The 16,291-nt window shown below is 42.1% G+C and overlaps 1 protein-coding gene across 5 annotated transcripts in view; it reads right to left on the bottom strand.

Moving 5' to 3' along the window:
• LOC138965195 (uncharacterized) overlaps nt 1-16,291 on the bottom strand; it is a 57,515-nt gene that overhangs the window by 7,398 nt on the left and 33,826 nt on the right. For 3 of the 5 annotated variants that reach the window (XM_070337315.1, XM_070337317.1, XM_070337316.1), the window contains exons 12-17: nt 6,804-6,993; nt 5,673-5,948; nt 4,575-4,776; nt 2,746-2,888; nt 2,198-2,362; nt 733-786 (exon numbers count right to left, since the gene is read on the bottom strand). In XM_070337315.1, the coding sequence (XP_070193416.1) occupies nt 733-786; nt 2,198-2,362; nt 2,746-2,888; nt 4,575-4,776; nt 5,673-5,948; nt 6,804-6,993 (1,030 nt within the window). The remainder of the gene's footprint in view (nt 1-732; nt 787-2,197; nt 2,363-2,745; nt 2,889-4,574; nt 4,777-5,672; nt 5,949-6,803; nt 6,994-16,291) is intronic. The other 2 variants (XM_070337318.1, XM_070337319.1) reach the window with 1 other exon arrangement.

Here is a 16,291-nt window from a genome sequence, read left to right as displayed (position 1 = left end):
AATATAAAAGTACTGAGAAGATCCTTATCTAATGTCATTAACACAGTCAGACAGCACTCATACTGAAATGAAAAAACAACTGGCATTGCTGGAAACTTTTTCTGAAATAAGAACTACCAGGGAAAAAGAACCTACACAACTCAAAAGCATCAAGTGAGGATATCATTAATGACTAGCAACAACGACAAAAAGATTGCAGCAACAAATCTTATGTTAACTACTTGACTAACGCTTTATTAACTCATTCTGAAGTTTCAACAAATGCACATTCACAGAAAAAATCTACAAAAACATGTTCGTGTGTCTGTGCGTGCCTGTGTGTTTGTGTATAATGTCTGTGTGTGTCACTGTGTGCAAATTTGTTTCTGTGCATGGCTACCTCTGTATGTGTGTGTCTGTGCATGTGTGTGTGTCTGTATTTTTCTGTCTCTCTGTGTGTCTGTGCATGTCTGTCTGTCTGTATGTGCATGTGTCTGTATATAAGTATGTTTGTTGTGTATGTGAGTGTGACACTGATCGATTCATCTCCGTGTGTCTGCATGCATGTGTAGCTGTGTCTCAGAGCTCGCCAATCTAGCACCACTAGAGTACTGTTCTAAGCCTTTCAGAAAAATGACCGTTGAGGACAGCGCACTCAACAACTGCACAGTTAGCTTTCCAAGTTTCCTAGCTGGAAAGCCATGTCTTTCTATGCATTGCAAGCACAAGCGTGACCTTTCCCTATACAGATACCTCTCCTCGGTGGCTTTCAAATCCAACAACTCTTTCAGACTCTGGTAAAGTTCACTAAGAACCAAGGAAAATCATCATCAAACATGCAGGCGCACTGAAAAACAGCAAGCACTCCTTCTCATTTTTCAAAGAAAGTCCTCGGCTGTTTTGTGTGTTTGCAAGATCAGTCAGCACCAGATAAAGAGGAAAGCAAGGGAACTGGAAGGGGGGGGTGCAGGAGAAGAGGGGGGGGGGGGGGGGAACAGCGGAAAGAGAGAGGAACAGATCTATAGACGGAGGCAACACATACTGCAAACAACTGGTGAGTGAAATGTGCGATACATTCACACAACAAAAAGAAAGCATTATAAAGCCCACTCATGACTTGCTAAGTCCATCGGATGCACTTTTATCAAACTTCATTGTGATTAGCGGGTGACCGTCAAACCCCACTCCCCACCACCAAACATATTACATTTCTTTCCATCCCTGCTTCAAAAACCCAACCACCCACTTTTCATCTCCAGGTTGCAATTATTTTCACCTGGCATGTTTTATGTCTTTGTTTGACTTCTGTCAACAGAACAATTACAAGCAACTTAACAAGTTCATTTTCTTTCTGTCATCTTAAAAAAAAGAGAACAAAGTACAGCTATATCATACTTCATAGTAAGAAAATTTAGATAAATCCCAAGAGTTATCCTCACCTACTTTCCCCCTCCCCCACGGCCTCCCCCCATTTCCATTCCACCACGAACTCCCACCACTAACTGACCAAAACAAAATCAGCCCCCAGCTAAACTTTTTCGCACTGTATTCTCAATGCACTGGTATATATACCTTTGAACATTACAACACTTCACACAAACAAAATGATAAATAAAAATACCACGCAACAACAGAAAACACCACAACAAACGGCACTTTAACACACAGGGGTGGGCAATTGTCACAATGCTGGACTTTTTAATCACAGGGTAAACTGGTTTTTAACACAGCAGCCTGTGTTTGGCAAGCTACAATTAGTATGACGTCTGTGTGCAAGCTTTGAGCTATAAGAAGTCATTTTCAATGAGCAGGACAGATTTTACAATGCAGTCGAGGTATATTACTGTGGAATTTGAAGGCGAAAACTGTAGTTTTAACCCACCCAAAATGTCACATAAAGAATTGTTAAAAAATTGTGGTCTTCGCCAACTTGGTATCACATGTGTACTTCAAGTGTGACATGTCACCATGTTCAATTAGTTGTGCCTGTACTAATTGTGCCCGAGACACTTGATGAAACTTTTTTCAATTACAGGATTTAATATCAGGTGTTCGAGGTGGGATCACTTTTAGGTTTGAGTGAGCAATCCCTCTTCCATAGTATCTCTGCTACACAGTGACTCTTAGTGCCCAACCCTGACTCGAACACACAAACACACTCACAGTGAGCACAGCAAGAAACAAAGCGAGCCACAGAAACGCGAAGGATTAGACTCACCCCTTCTGGTCCGTGTGAGACATGAGAGACAGGGACTGGTCAGAGTAGGGAATGTCTGTCAGAGAGCGACTGAGAGCGGTGCCCGGACTCCCGAACCTGTCCACACCGGTTCCTCCGATGTCACCGCCCCAAGCTGACCTCAAGCCATGACTACCTTTTGACGGGCTGAAAACAACGTGAAGAAAATTCAAACACTTTAGGAGAGTCAGGTCTTCTCTTATACTTGAAATATACCTCCACCTCCATAGCCATAGCAAATTATAGACTGATGATCAGAAAATCTTAAAAGCAAGGTTGTAAAAGGGGAGCTGGGCAGGGGAGGGGGGGTCTCGGGGGGTCTCCATTTACTCACTTTCATTTTGTCTGTTTACTTCAAAGACCAATTGGTCAAAGTGCTTGGGAATATTTTTTTTGGTCATATATTACACATTTATAAATGTACCCATCTTGGACTTTTTATTCTGGATCTTGAAATCTTAGCTGCCTATATCTGTTTTGGATTTCTCTGATCAGACGTCAGGTTTAATACGCTATATATATGCACTTACCTGAATCGGAAGTCACTGGGCAACGACTGTCCATGCACAAAGTCCAGACGAGATTTAGAAATCTGCTTCTTAAAGTCCTTCTGTGTGTATCCATAGCCGTTCAGAATGTGGTCACAGAACAGCAGTCTGCCATTGCCATAGATCTACAACACATTTCAAACAAATTATTAACTCCAAAATATGTGAAGAAAAACAGAACATAATAACATAACAGGAGAGAATAAAAATTTAAAAAACTCAGTTGCTGTTGCAGGGAGTCACTTCAAAAAGCACCAGAGGGGTACCTTGTAAAGTAAGACATTGCACACACACACAAAAAGCCCAAACACACACACATGCACAAACCCACACATACACACACATACCCTCCCTCCCTCCCCACCCACACAACATGCCCACTTGAATCTTGTCAGGGCCTATGTTACACCTGGTTGTCAACCAAGGCTGCATGTGCATACCTGTCAAGTCTTACGTTTTTCGCGTAATTCTTACGGAATTTTGATGTTTTTCAAGTCTTACGGCGTAAGCCGAAGATCTTACGGTTTTTACAAAACAAATTGGTCAAATAAAAAAAGATCGCAAAGGTTCGTCCGAGAACAAAGTAACAGCTACAAAATCTCGCGGTAACTGATCCGGCGGAAGTACAAGGCAACGCGCATGTGCACACCGTCAGCGCGATCTGACCGAGTACTGTGCGACCACGCTTGACCACACGCGACCTCAAATTAAAGCAGTTACATGTACTATTGTTGTTGTTCTCGCGGGTATCTTCAATGTATTTTCTCACGTTGTGCGAAGTTTTAAGCCATGAAAATGAAACTAAGGGAATTGTGATGCATTTTCGAAGAGCTCGCGATCGAAAGCGAAAGGAGCTGGATTTCTGTCACATCCAATCATGTCTGACTTGTTTTTAGAACACGCGCGACCTCAAACTAAAACATTTACATGTCATATTTTTGTTGTTCTCGTATCTACACAGTATTTTCTCACGTTGTACCAAGTGTGAAGCCATATAAATAAAAATAAGGGCGTTGTGATGCATTTTCGAAGAGGTAGAGAGCGAAAGTTGGCACCGGATGTTTGTCACAACCGATCACAATCATATACGACTTGTTTTTAGAACATGCGCGACCTCAAACTAAAGCATTTACATGTCATATTTTTGTTGATCTGGTATTTGTCCTTGATTGTTGAGACACACATGAGTTTCTGGCTTGTAACTTGTGTGTTTTACATGTTCTGTTTGGCTAAAATGTTCTCTTTTGCACATTGTGGTGGGGGTTTCCATTCATGATTGAATCACTGTGCTCAATGAATGAATGTTGTTAAAACACACTTGTCTTGTGCCTTTACTATCATGTGGTGTTTTTGTGCATGCTGGTAAAATTTTTGTCAGGGGTGTAAATGTGTGACTGGTTGGACGTGTGCCGTCTTTGTACAATTTAGGTGATTCTCGGTACAATTTACATTTAAACATGCTTTGCATTTCAAAATTACATAAAACAGTGCAGTTCAGTGTTGAGAAAAATTGTTTTTTATTATGTGTGAAATAAGGCTGATTTCTTGTTTTTGTGTGTGTATGTGTGCATGTATTTAGTTCTTGTGGTGATTAATCTGACGACTTCTGCAGTTTTGCACGTTGTCTTATGCTTTTTGGTCCAAACTTATGGTTTTGTGAGCAAAATCTTATGGTGAGAGTCCACAAGAGCTTGACAGGTATGCATGTGGTCAGAATCAATAGCAGCTAGACACCCTTGACACCCCCCCCCCCCCCCCCCCACCTTCACCCTCCTTGACCACTCTCTCTCACCACACATTCAACAACTAACCAGAATCATGCCAGGCACCACGTTATGCCTGGTCATCAACAGCGGCTGTGTGTGGTCGGAATCGGCAGCAGCACTGCTGACATCATACTTTAAGATGCGGAACAGGTCTGTGCGGCTCTGAAGGCAAGGGCGTGTGCGGTTCTTGTTCTGGTTGGCGTATATATGGTTCAGCATGCTCTCCGCTGGGTTGGTGTGGGGGAATCTGCCATCATATGAGGAGAAAGGTTAGCTGATATTTTCATGTGCAGTACAAATTGTAAGATATTGTATCAGTCTTGTTTTGGGGGGTATCTATAATTTAGCTTACCCTCTGCTGAATTTGTGTGGAGGAATCTGCCATTAAATTAGAAGAGAGTTTCTTGTTCATTATTTTTCATAAAACCTGCTTCAAACCACAAAAGCAAAGTAGTGTTCGGTGGGATGATTTTCCACTGACTTTTAGCGGATCTTGTCTCCACAAAATCGCTGGGGAGTTGTCCCCATGTGAACATTTAAGTGGCTCACCAATTTTCAGTTGACTTCTTAGATCTCGTGCTAACAGACATAAGAAAGTGAGTCAGCTATATGTAGCCTCCATTACAGCATCAGAAACAGTTGCTGACTATTTTTGCCATAAAACATTCAGTAAATTTCAAAATCTAAATTCTAACAGTCTTCTTCTTCTTCTTTCATGGGCTTAGACTCCCACGTTCACTCATGTTTTTAGCACGAGTGGATTTTTACGTGTATGACCGTTTTTACTCCGCCATTCAGGCAGCACACGCCGATTTCGGGGGAGGCAATGCTTGGTATTTATGTGTTTCTATAACCCACCGAACATTACTCTGACATGGATTACAGGATCTTTTCCGTGCACACTTGGTCTTGTGCTTGCGTGTACACACGAAGGGGGTTAAGTCACTAGCAGGTCTGCACATAAGTTGACCTGGGAAATCGGAAAAATCTCCACTCTTAACCCAACTGCAGGCGGCATCGACTGGGATTCGAACTCATGACCTCCCGATTAGGAGGCCGACATCTTACCACCACGCCACTGCGCCCGTCATTTTAACAGTAAACGTCACATCTTTCAGTGAGTTTCAAAATGTAAATTCTTACAGAGTAGAGTGCACCATGATGATCTGTAGCTGCGACCTTGGAGCCTCCTTGTTGATGTAGCGATCGTACTCCACATCAGAAATATTGGGAATGACGTGACGACTGCAGCGACACTGAGGTCGGGGTTCATGAAGGATGATCTGACGAAGGGCGCCAGGACAGAGCGTGAGGCAGGGACTGGGGATCATCTCACGCTCGGGCAGCGATGAGGCGGTTCCTTGTCGCGACAACGGCTTGGCCACAAAGCTGGCCGACTTGGACCTCAGCTGGGAGATCCTGCACATCATTACCACAGAACAGTTGTTAAATTGTTATGCCTTATCCTTAAAAATTCAGTTAAATTCAATTCAACTTTCTTGTCTGAATGCAGAACAAACAGAAATTTGTCTACACAGATATAACATCACATGAAATCTCTGTCATTGTGACATGTTGAGCCAGGAATTAGACCAAAGTAAGTCAAAGCTGACAATCCAGTACAGTCGTACGATCACCAAGGGACCGACTAAAAGTGGTCGTTACAGGCAGGAAGTTGTTTTGGAAAGGTGATTTATATAGGACGAAAACTCGTCTGGGATCCTTGGGAGTGGTCATTGTGAGCAAATGGTCGCTTTTCAAAGGTGGTTGCAAGTTCGACTGTACAGTGGAACCCCCTTTGATGACCCCCCAATTTAAGACTCCCTCCTTTTTAAGACCCTGTTTTCTCAGACTTTCTGTTCATAACCTCTGTAAAATTACCCCCATTTTAAGACTCCCTCCCTTTTAAGATCCGATTTTCTCAGAATTTTTGAGGTCTTAAAACGGGGGTTTCACTGTATCTATGTAACCGAGTGCCCGAAGCACAACAATCACCTTTGAAGGCAAAGCCAGTCAACCAGGGTTAAGAATTTCAGAGCTTAATTAATAGCCCTATAAATACTATGATGGGTACGCAAAGGTTCCCAAGAACATACAAGGAGACAGCAGCAGCCAGACCCTACCACAAACAGAACTCTACAATTCACAGGTGTCAGCAATGTAGAAGAAACGTCGAGCTATAAATAGCTCGCGCTCCTCAACAGTAGACAACTGCAGGGTCTGCTGTGAAGGGCGATGCAGTAATCTCCCTGTCACATCTACATCTCCACTCACTCTGAGAAGCGGCTGACGCTGGCCAGTGACATGTCAAGCTGATCCTTGTTGTCGTCGCCAGTGCCGTCCTCTCCCATGCTGACCTGCACTCCGTCGGCCGTCGAGTCGAACTTGACCATCAGGGACACTGTGCTTCGCGTCGGGGATTGCATGCTGGACCGTGCACTTCCCGCCCGCTGTTTTCTTGTCGCTGTCATTGAAATTCATTTTGATTAAAGGAGAAACAGAGAAATTAAAATCAACAGAGATATCAACACAGTGAGTGAGTGACACTAAAACACACGCACACACACACACACACACACACACATACACACACACACACACGCACATACATACACACAGACTAACACACACACACACACACACATAGGTGGTTTTACAGTCATTTGGGGTCGGCTGTGTATCAAAATGTCATCTTGCTCAAAACACAGGCATTTGGGGTCTCTTTCGTTTTACGTGTTAGAAAGTTTCTTAAAACTTCAATGAGCGTTAAATGCCATTTTAAAGTGTGAAAACTCATTTCAGGAGGTTATTACATAAAATGCAACCTCCAGCGTGATTTTTAGAAAAACAGGCATTTGGGGACGATGTTTGCTGTACAGCAGTGAAATGGGGACGTATGTGTACACAAAGTGCAGAGCTACAATTACGTTATCGGTGCTATGAATGTTTTAGGTGTTAGAAACTTTGTTAAAACTTCAATGAGCGTTAAATGCCATTCTAAAGTGTCAAAACTCATTTTAGGAGGTTATTACATAAAATGCAACCTCCAGCGTGATTTTTTTAGAAACAAACAGGTATTTGGGGACGATGTTTGCTGTACAGCAGTGAAATGGGGACGTCCAAAAGTGCAGAGCTCCCGCAGAGCTAAATATGAATGGTTTCATCACATACATGGCGCGAGGCGACATATGTTGTGAAAAATTTTACAAATCACGTTTTTGCGCCCGATATTTTCTTGTCATCTCCAAAGTCAAGGGACAAACACGAAATTCCTTGACTTTTGGGGTAGCGCGACTCTGTTAATTTTAAGAATTAAAAAAAAAAAAATTCATTACTAGGATGTCCCATCGTTGGGAAATTCCGGTCGCTTCCTCCGAGTGGAAAGCTAGCAGTGACAGAGTCGCACTACCCCAAGTCAAGGGATCTATTAGTCCTGTTTCGCCGTTATCCCAATTCGCCCCCATCCCATTTTGGCGACATTTCTCAGGCCAAATGTCATTTTACCACCATATCATGTACCATTAGCTCCACATCCCATTTTGGCGCAATCCCGTTTCGCCGTTAGCCCATTTCGCCCCCATCCCATTTTTGCGACATTTTACAGGCCAAGTGTCATTTTACCACCATGTCATGTACCATTAGCTCCACGTCCCATTTTGGCGCAATCCCGTTTGGCCGTTATCCCATTTTGCCCCCATCCCATTTTTGCGACATTTCATAGGCCATGTGTCATTTTACATGCCATTCTAAAGTGTCAAAACTCATTTCAGGAGGTTATTACATAAAATGCAACCTCCAGCGTGATTTTTTAGAAACAAACAGGTATAAAATTTCATCTCACACGGCATCATTGCAGAGCGCCTAGAACTGTACCCACGGAATATGCGCGATATAAGCGTCATTGATTGATTGATTTGGGGACGATGTTTGCTGTACAGCAGTGAAATGGGGTCGACGTCCAAAAGTGCAGAGCTCCCGCAGAGCTATATGAATGGTTTCATCACATACATGGCGCGAGGCGACATATGTTGTGAAAAATTTTACAAATCACGTTTTTGCGCCCGATATTTTCTTGTTATCTCCAAAGTCAAGGGACACACACGAAATTCCTTGACTTTTGGGGTAGCGCGACTCTGTTAATTTTAAGAATAAAAAAAAAAAAAATTCATTACTAGGATGTCCCATCGTTGGGAAATTCCGGTCGCTTCCTCCGAGTGGAAAGCTAGCAGTGACAAAGTCGCACTACCCCAAGTCAAGGGATCTATTAGTCCTGTTTCGCCGTTATCCCAATTCGCCCCATCCCATTTTGGCGACATTTCTCAGGCCAAGTGTCATTTTGCCACCATATCATGTACCATTAGCTCCACATCCCATTTTGGCGCAATCCCGTTTCGCCGTTAGCCCATTTCGCCCCCATCCCATTTTTGCGACATTTTACAGGCCAAGTGTCATTTTACCACCATGTCATGTACCATTAGCTCCACGTCCCATTTTGGCGCAATCCCGTTTGGCCGTTATCCCATTTTGCCCCCATCCCATTTTTGCGACATTTCATAGGCCATGTGTCATTTTACCACCGTGTCAAACCACTAGCGCCACATTCCATTTTGTCGCCATGCCGTTTTGCCGTCATCCCATTTTGCCGCCATCTCTATTTCGCGACATTTTGGATTGTGGCAAAAATGGAATTTGGCGTAAACGGAATGTCTTCCTAGTTGAAGAACGCAGTATAGTAGTATAGTGAGGCTTGGCAAGAAGAATAAATAAAAAATGTGATGGCGGCCAAATGGGATGGTGTCAAAATGGGATGACGCGCTATTGTTATGACACGGTAGTAAAATTACGCTTGGCTTGTGAAATGTCGCGACAATGGGATGGGGGATAAATGGAATACGGTGAAACGGCATGGCGGCCAAATGGGATATGGTGTCAAAATGGGATGTCGCGCTTTTGTTATGACATGTTAGTAAAATGCCCTGTCACGTAGTCTCAATCCAAATTGGAAATCCATAGCATCATCATTATAATCATCCTTATCTCATTAATCATTCAAAATTATAAATTTTATAAAATGACGCTTGGCTTGTGAAATGTCGCGAAAATGGGATGGGGCAAAAAATGGGACGGCGGCAAAAATGGGATTGCACCAAAATGGGATGTGGATCAGCCACTAGATTGCCAATTTTAAAGTCTTAGGTATGACCCGGTGTGACGTTTTTATCTTTCGCCGTGTTGATATTTCGATTTTCGGCCTCGTTGATCTAGTATAAACTCTACACTGAACAAAAAAAACACCCTTCGATAGTACTGATGAGCGAACTTGTGTACCTTACATTCATGGGGCCAAATTTGTCCAACCAATTATTTTATTTAACTTAGAAATTTGATTCATCCTAAAATGTTTCCCTTCTTACTCAAGGGACGTAACCACTCGGTACACGTTTTCGAAGAATTCGATTTTGGGAGTGAAATCTATTTAATTTCACAACCAATTTTCTTCACATGCAAGAAACTGACATGCTTTTCGTCCATAAATAATTTCCCTTCTTAATTTTACCAGGAAACAACATTTCAGTCTCGAGTAAATATCGAGGGGGAAATATGTACACAGGCGAAAGATGAAATCGTGACACCGGCCGAGGTTCGAACCCACGACCTCCCGATCACGGGGCGGACGCCTTACCACTAGGCTAACCGTGCCGGTTTACCCTTGAGTGACAGACGGACAGACAAAAGAATATACAGACAGACCGTAATTAACACAAACACACACACTCAGCAGAGCAAAGCGGTATGACACACACACTCAACAGAGCAAGGCAGTATAACACAAACACTGAGTCTGATTTATGAGAATGAGAATGAGGGAGAGAGAATTGTATTGAATTGAATTGAATTAAATTGAATTGAATTGATCTTTATCTTAACACTAACAGAATAAGAAATGCTAAAATGCTCTTTTTTTCATCCCGCAGACAGTCAAAATTCTAATCAAAAACAAGGAAAGAGATAGAAATAAAAGGAACAGTTATGACAGCTATACAGACAGACAGACAGACAGACAGACAGACAGACAGAAAGAGAGACAAAAACGAAACAAACAGACAGACAGACAAAGAGAGAGAGAGAGAGAAACAGAGACATAGAGAGAAAGATAAACAGACACACAGACACCGACAGAAAAGTTGTGTGAAGAGCAGCTCAGCTGCTCTGCAGAATTTGTCTTACATTTTGGAAAGTTTTCTGACGATTTGGACGTGAAAACGAGACTGAACCCATGCAATAATTTTTTTCAAAACTGCTCCGAAACTATCCCAAAATCAAGTAATTAAATGACATGTTGTTACTGTACGATAACTAAGTCTTTCAATCAATCAATCAATATGAGGCTTATATCGCGCGTATTCCGTGGGTACAGTTCTAAGCGCAGGGATTTATTTATTTTTTATTTTATTTTTATTTTATGCAATTTATATCGCGCACATATTCAAGGCGCAGGGATTTATTTATGCCGTGTGAGATGGAATTTTTTTTACACAATACATCACGCATTCACATCGGCCAGCAGATTGCAGCCATTTCGGCGCATATCCTATTTTTCACGGCCTATTATTCCAAGTCACACGGGTACTTTGGTGGACATTTTTATATATGCCTATACAATTTTGCCAGGAAAGACCCTTTTGTCAATCGTAGGATCTTTAACGTGCACACCCCAATGTAGTGTACACGAAGGGACCTCGGTTTTTCGTCTCATCCGAAAGACTAGCACTTGAACCCACCACCTAGGTTAGGAAAGGGGGGAGAAAATTGCTAACGCCCTGACCCAGGGTCGAACTCGCAACCTCTCGCTTCCGAGCGCAAGTGCGTTACCACTCGGCCACCCACCCTAACCCTAACTAAGTCTTTCCGATTTATTGTCATTCTAACTTGTTTTATCACACTCGGAAAATATCACACGCAAAATACTATCAATCAATCAATCAATCAATATGAGGCTTATATCGCGCGTATTCCGTGGGTACAGTTCTAAGCGCAGGGATTTATTTATCATTTTTTTTATCTTTTTCATTTTTTATTTTATGCATGCAATTTATATCGCGCACATATTCAAGGCGCAGGGATTTATTTATTCCGTGTGAGATGGATTTGTTTTTTTACACAATACATCACGCATTCACATCGGCCAGCAGATCGCAGTCATTTCGGCGCATATCCTACTTTTCACGGCCTATTATTCCAAGTCACACGGGTATTTTGGTGGAAATTTTTATATGCCTATACAATTTTGCCAGGAAAGACCCTTTTGTCAATCGTGGGATCTTTAACGTGCACACCCCAATGTAGTGTACACGATACTAGCGAAATTTTTTTTGTTTTTGTTGTTGTTCTATAAATGTGACATGCTTTAGGCTGTTATATACTACATTATAACCGAGATGATGTTTTTAGATCCACAGATTTAGGTCGAAAATATGATAGTTTTTCTGAGATGGTGCAGACAACGTTAACCCTCATATAAATTAAATGTATTCCATGGTGGAATCCTGCTTGCACAATCTAATCTATTCAATCTAACCTAATCATAGGCACAATCAATAGAATCAAAATCACTCACTTTTATTTTCTTGCTTTTCTGCTGAGAAAGATCACCAAAGTCATCAAAATCAGGTATTTACCACTGTATGCAACAAGTCTCACAAACTCGAATTATCTCTCTTGCAAACTGACAGATTTAACACCCGCACCATATGATGTCTGACCGGACAATTGCTAATTTGTAAAAAAAAAAAAGGGGGTCCTTTACGTCCTCACAGGACATGAGTTGATGATACGCTAAAAGAAGAAAAGGAGGGAAAGAAAAGGGCAAGACCAAGCAATCCCGACCGTGATAGGACCCCGGCCCCGCTCTCCATGAATAAGGGAGGGGGGTGGGGCAATGAGAAATATACTCGGGGATAATTTTTCCTTTATATGCGTTGACTTCCTAGGGGAAGGACCATTAAAAACATGGATTTTTAATTCAATTTTAGTTTCGTTAAGAAAAAGATAAAACTCAGGACCACCTGTTAGAAGGTTTAAAAGTGACAACATTGTGAGAAAAATATAAAGAACATGCGCAAAACGTAATACTGATCTTCTATAAGGTAGTAACATTTGGATACATCATTTCATTGACGCACGCATGAGTTGTTATGCGGCATTTGTTAATTTTAAATAGGATAAAAAGATCTATCTGCGTTGTCCGTCGACCTCCCCGCCACTACAATAGTCGCAGGGGAGGCGACGTCACATTAGCAGTATTAACTGAGAGAGGAAACAGCTATCCTCTCGTTTATATAATCATGTTTTTATGTTTATTGTGTAATCCAAAAACAGGAGTTTAAAACCATCAGGAAAAAAAAAAAAAAAAAACCACGCACACGCCCGCGAGGTGGGGCAATGCCCTTCCCTCCCTGCGAGCTGTGTGTCCCCTTTGTTTAAGTTAATACCGTTGACAAATGACGATCATATATTTATGCTGGCTTTATTTTATTTTGCCCCCCATTTAGGGAGTCCAGAATTACAAGGGACTTACAGTGATTTTTTAATTGTGAGAATTTCCTCAGACGACAGATCTCTGCTCCCCGCGAGAGCGCTGAGGGCCATGAGATAGGTGTCTGGTTTAGGGACGGACACTTTATTTTTTGTCACAAAACAGTAGGTATCCGTTAATAAGTTGATGAGAGCCTCGGGGCTCTGCTTCTGCCTAGCAGTCTACATGGAGGTGAGGCAGAGCTCCAGGTAGCCTCTCAGGTCTTTTTCTTCTGGTTTTTGGGTTGTTATAAACACAAAGTCTCTGTGACTATCGACTTTTTTGAGGACTTTTGCTAATTTGCGAAACGAACTAACTTTATGTAGGCCACGACCTCTCAAAGGGGTGAGAACCGTGTCAGTGTATTAACCAATCATATGAACACCTTAATTGTCCGGCACGTGCGCTCTCAAAATCCACTGACCAATAGCCGACGAGAACGACATCACTGCAGGACGGTCAAGTCATGCAATCCAAGTGGGCGGTGTTTATGATGCTCCCCGTGTCGACCACTGTTGCGTCTTCAAATGTCCAGTGTCAATTGTATTGGATGATTCTCAACGCCCAATACCAAACGCTTATAACTTTTATCAACGCAACTTTTAACTTGTACAGCCCCACTCCCGTCATCCTCCCGGCCCCACCCCCACACACCCAGCTTTTTCTTAGCGTACAACCACCTCATGTCCCAAATAGAATCTTATTCTGGGGACACAAATAGAAATTTACATACATTCAACTCGTGGTCAAAACAACGTTTATGCTTGCGGCCATTGTCACCTAGGCGAGACCATGAAATCTTGGCGAAAAATGTTTAATATCTTTATTGTACAAAATAAAACAAACTAACAAAAACCGATTTTATCTCACAGAATATTATCAAGCTGTTCTCGCAACAACAACAACAACAACAACAACAACAACAACAACAACAACAACAACAACAACACTTCAGGGAGTTATTCCATGAAAAATGCATGGATGTATAATTTCTATTCGATTTTGTTTTTGCTGTGTACAAAAGGAAACAAACAAACTGACAATAACCGATTTTATCTTACAGAATATGATCATGCTGTTCTGGCAACAATAACAAAAACACTTAACAGAGTTATTCCATAAAATCGCATGGATGTATTATATATTTTCTATTCGGAAAAAAACCACCCGAATGTTATGCTTAAAGTATTCCCATACACGTTTTAGGATTGGACATGAAACGGTTACCGAAGGTGCTTTTCCTCAGGCCCGTACAGACACTTCGGCATGCTTGAATTCTTTGACATTCAACAAGGCTTGAGTCGGTTTCGTGTAATCCCTTTGCCTAATCAGTCAAATTATACAAGTCATAAAAAATGTTCCCGGCAGATATCAAACCATACGTGCAGAAGTATCGTCTGTTTCTCACGCGGGCTTAAAGCTTAATTATGATCAAATGGTAACATGAAAGCACAGCTGTTTAATTATTATTTTCCCACACACACACACGCACACGTGCGCACGAGAAAACATAAGACTTTCATAAGTAATGTGATTAATCAACATGAAATAAACTTTTTTGTTGGCTTCTAGCGTGAAAAAGCGCGTGGGTGGCACGAACATTTTCATAATAATAAACATCACCTTTATCACAGACTTATATCCCATTTCGTGACACCTACCACTACTCCACTACATCAAAGGATGTCTGTTGAGATAATCGAATGGTTCAAAACTTTCAAACCTGCGCGCATATTCTAAGCCGACTAACACATAATAGTCAAGGACATCATAAAATGGTTCTCGGTGAAAACTTGACCGAGGGCCATTTTACGACGTCCTTGACTAGATAGTGTTTATGGCCAAACCAAGCACAACCCGAGTGTGTCAAGTATGCTCATGTGCGTTGCTTCTTGGACAATGTAAAGAACACCGAAAGTACTTCAATGCCGTTCTCGAGTTACGTTGACTTTTACAAAGGTTGCAGCTGACACGGCTTACGTAATCCGGTTTCCTGGTCATGTGTGTGAAAAATGTGTCCATTAAAAGCATAATCTTTAATTCATATATTATTTCAAAAAAGATGTTAAAACTAAGGACCACCTTTTGTTAAAAACTTTAAGAGTGAAACGTTATGTGAAAAATAGAGAAACTGTGGCCTATTATGTGTTTTCGCCGGTAGGTGTCAATTGGCAGGCCAGGCACTTAATCACGCTTGACTCCCCTCCGCTTAAGCGGCAATCGTTTAGCAAGCGCCGGTGTCTGCTTCAAGAAAGCCCTTCACACCCAGATTAAGTGAGGGAACATCGAATAGTGACATTTTTCGATGTGATTTTTCGATTTCATAAACAACAATTTTGAAAAATAATATAAAAGAGATAAATATTTTGCAAATACCGTATCTGGGTGGTCTAAATCAGGCTACCATAACTGTCTCGTTGTATGCCTTTTTTTTTCTTCCAACAACAATAAAGAGTTAACAGGCAAGTGATATTTAATTTAGAAATGGAATACGCTTTAATTTAAAACAAAAGCACAACGAACAAGATGTTTTAATTTATTTTGCTCCAAGTCAAAATTTAAGCAAAACATCTAAATAGTTTTAAATGCGCATTTTGTCCGCTGTCGCACGGAGGAATGTAGGATTACCAAAACCGGCAAAATCAAAACTGGGCAAAACTTGATTTAAAAGAACGCCCCCCCCCCCCCCCCCCCCCCCCTCTAGAATTTGCACTGCTAGATGCGTTGGCGGCATCCCATCCTGCCTCTCCCAACTTGCCGTATCCCAGTCTGCCTTACCCAATTTGCCGCATCCCGGCCTGCTGCTTTGTGTGTGTTAGTGCTTGTGTATTTGTGTTTGTGAGGCAGGGAAAGATAGAGAGAGAGAGAGAGAGAGAGAGAGAGAGAGAGAGAGTGACTGAGAGAGAGAGAAAGAGAGAGAGAGAAAATAGAGAGAGAGAGGGGGAGAGAGAGAGAGAAAGAGAGAGAGAGAGAGGGGGGAGAGAGAGAAAGGGGGAGAGAGAGAGAAAGAGAGAGAGATAGAGAGAGAGACACACACACACATACACAGAGAAAGAGAGAGAGAGAGAGATGTCAACAAAATCGACGGGCGCTGTGGCGGGGTGGTAAGACGTCGGCCTCTTAATCCGAAGGTCGAGGGTTCGAATCCCGGTCGCGGCCGCCTGGTGGGTTAAGTGTGGAGATTTTT

Source organism: Littorina saxatilis, linkage group LG4, assembly GCF_037325665.1.
Source record: "Littorina saxatilis isolate snail1 linkage group LG4, US_GU_Lsax_2.0, whole genome shotgun sequence".
Classification (NCBI taxonomy): Eukaryota; Metazoa; Mollusca; class Gastropoda; order Littorinimorpha; family Littorinidae; genus Littorina; species Littorina saxatilis.
Note: the sequence above shows the minus strand (reverse complement) of the source record. Positions and strands in the feature narration are given on the sequence as shown.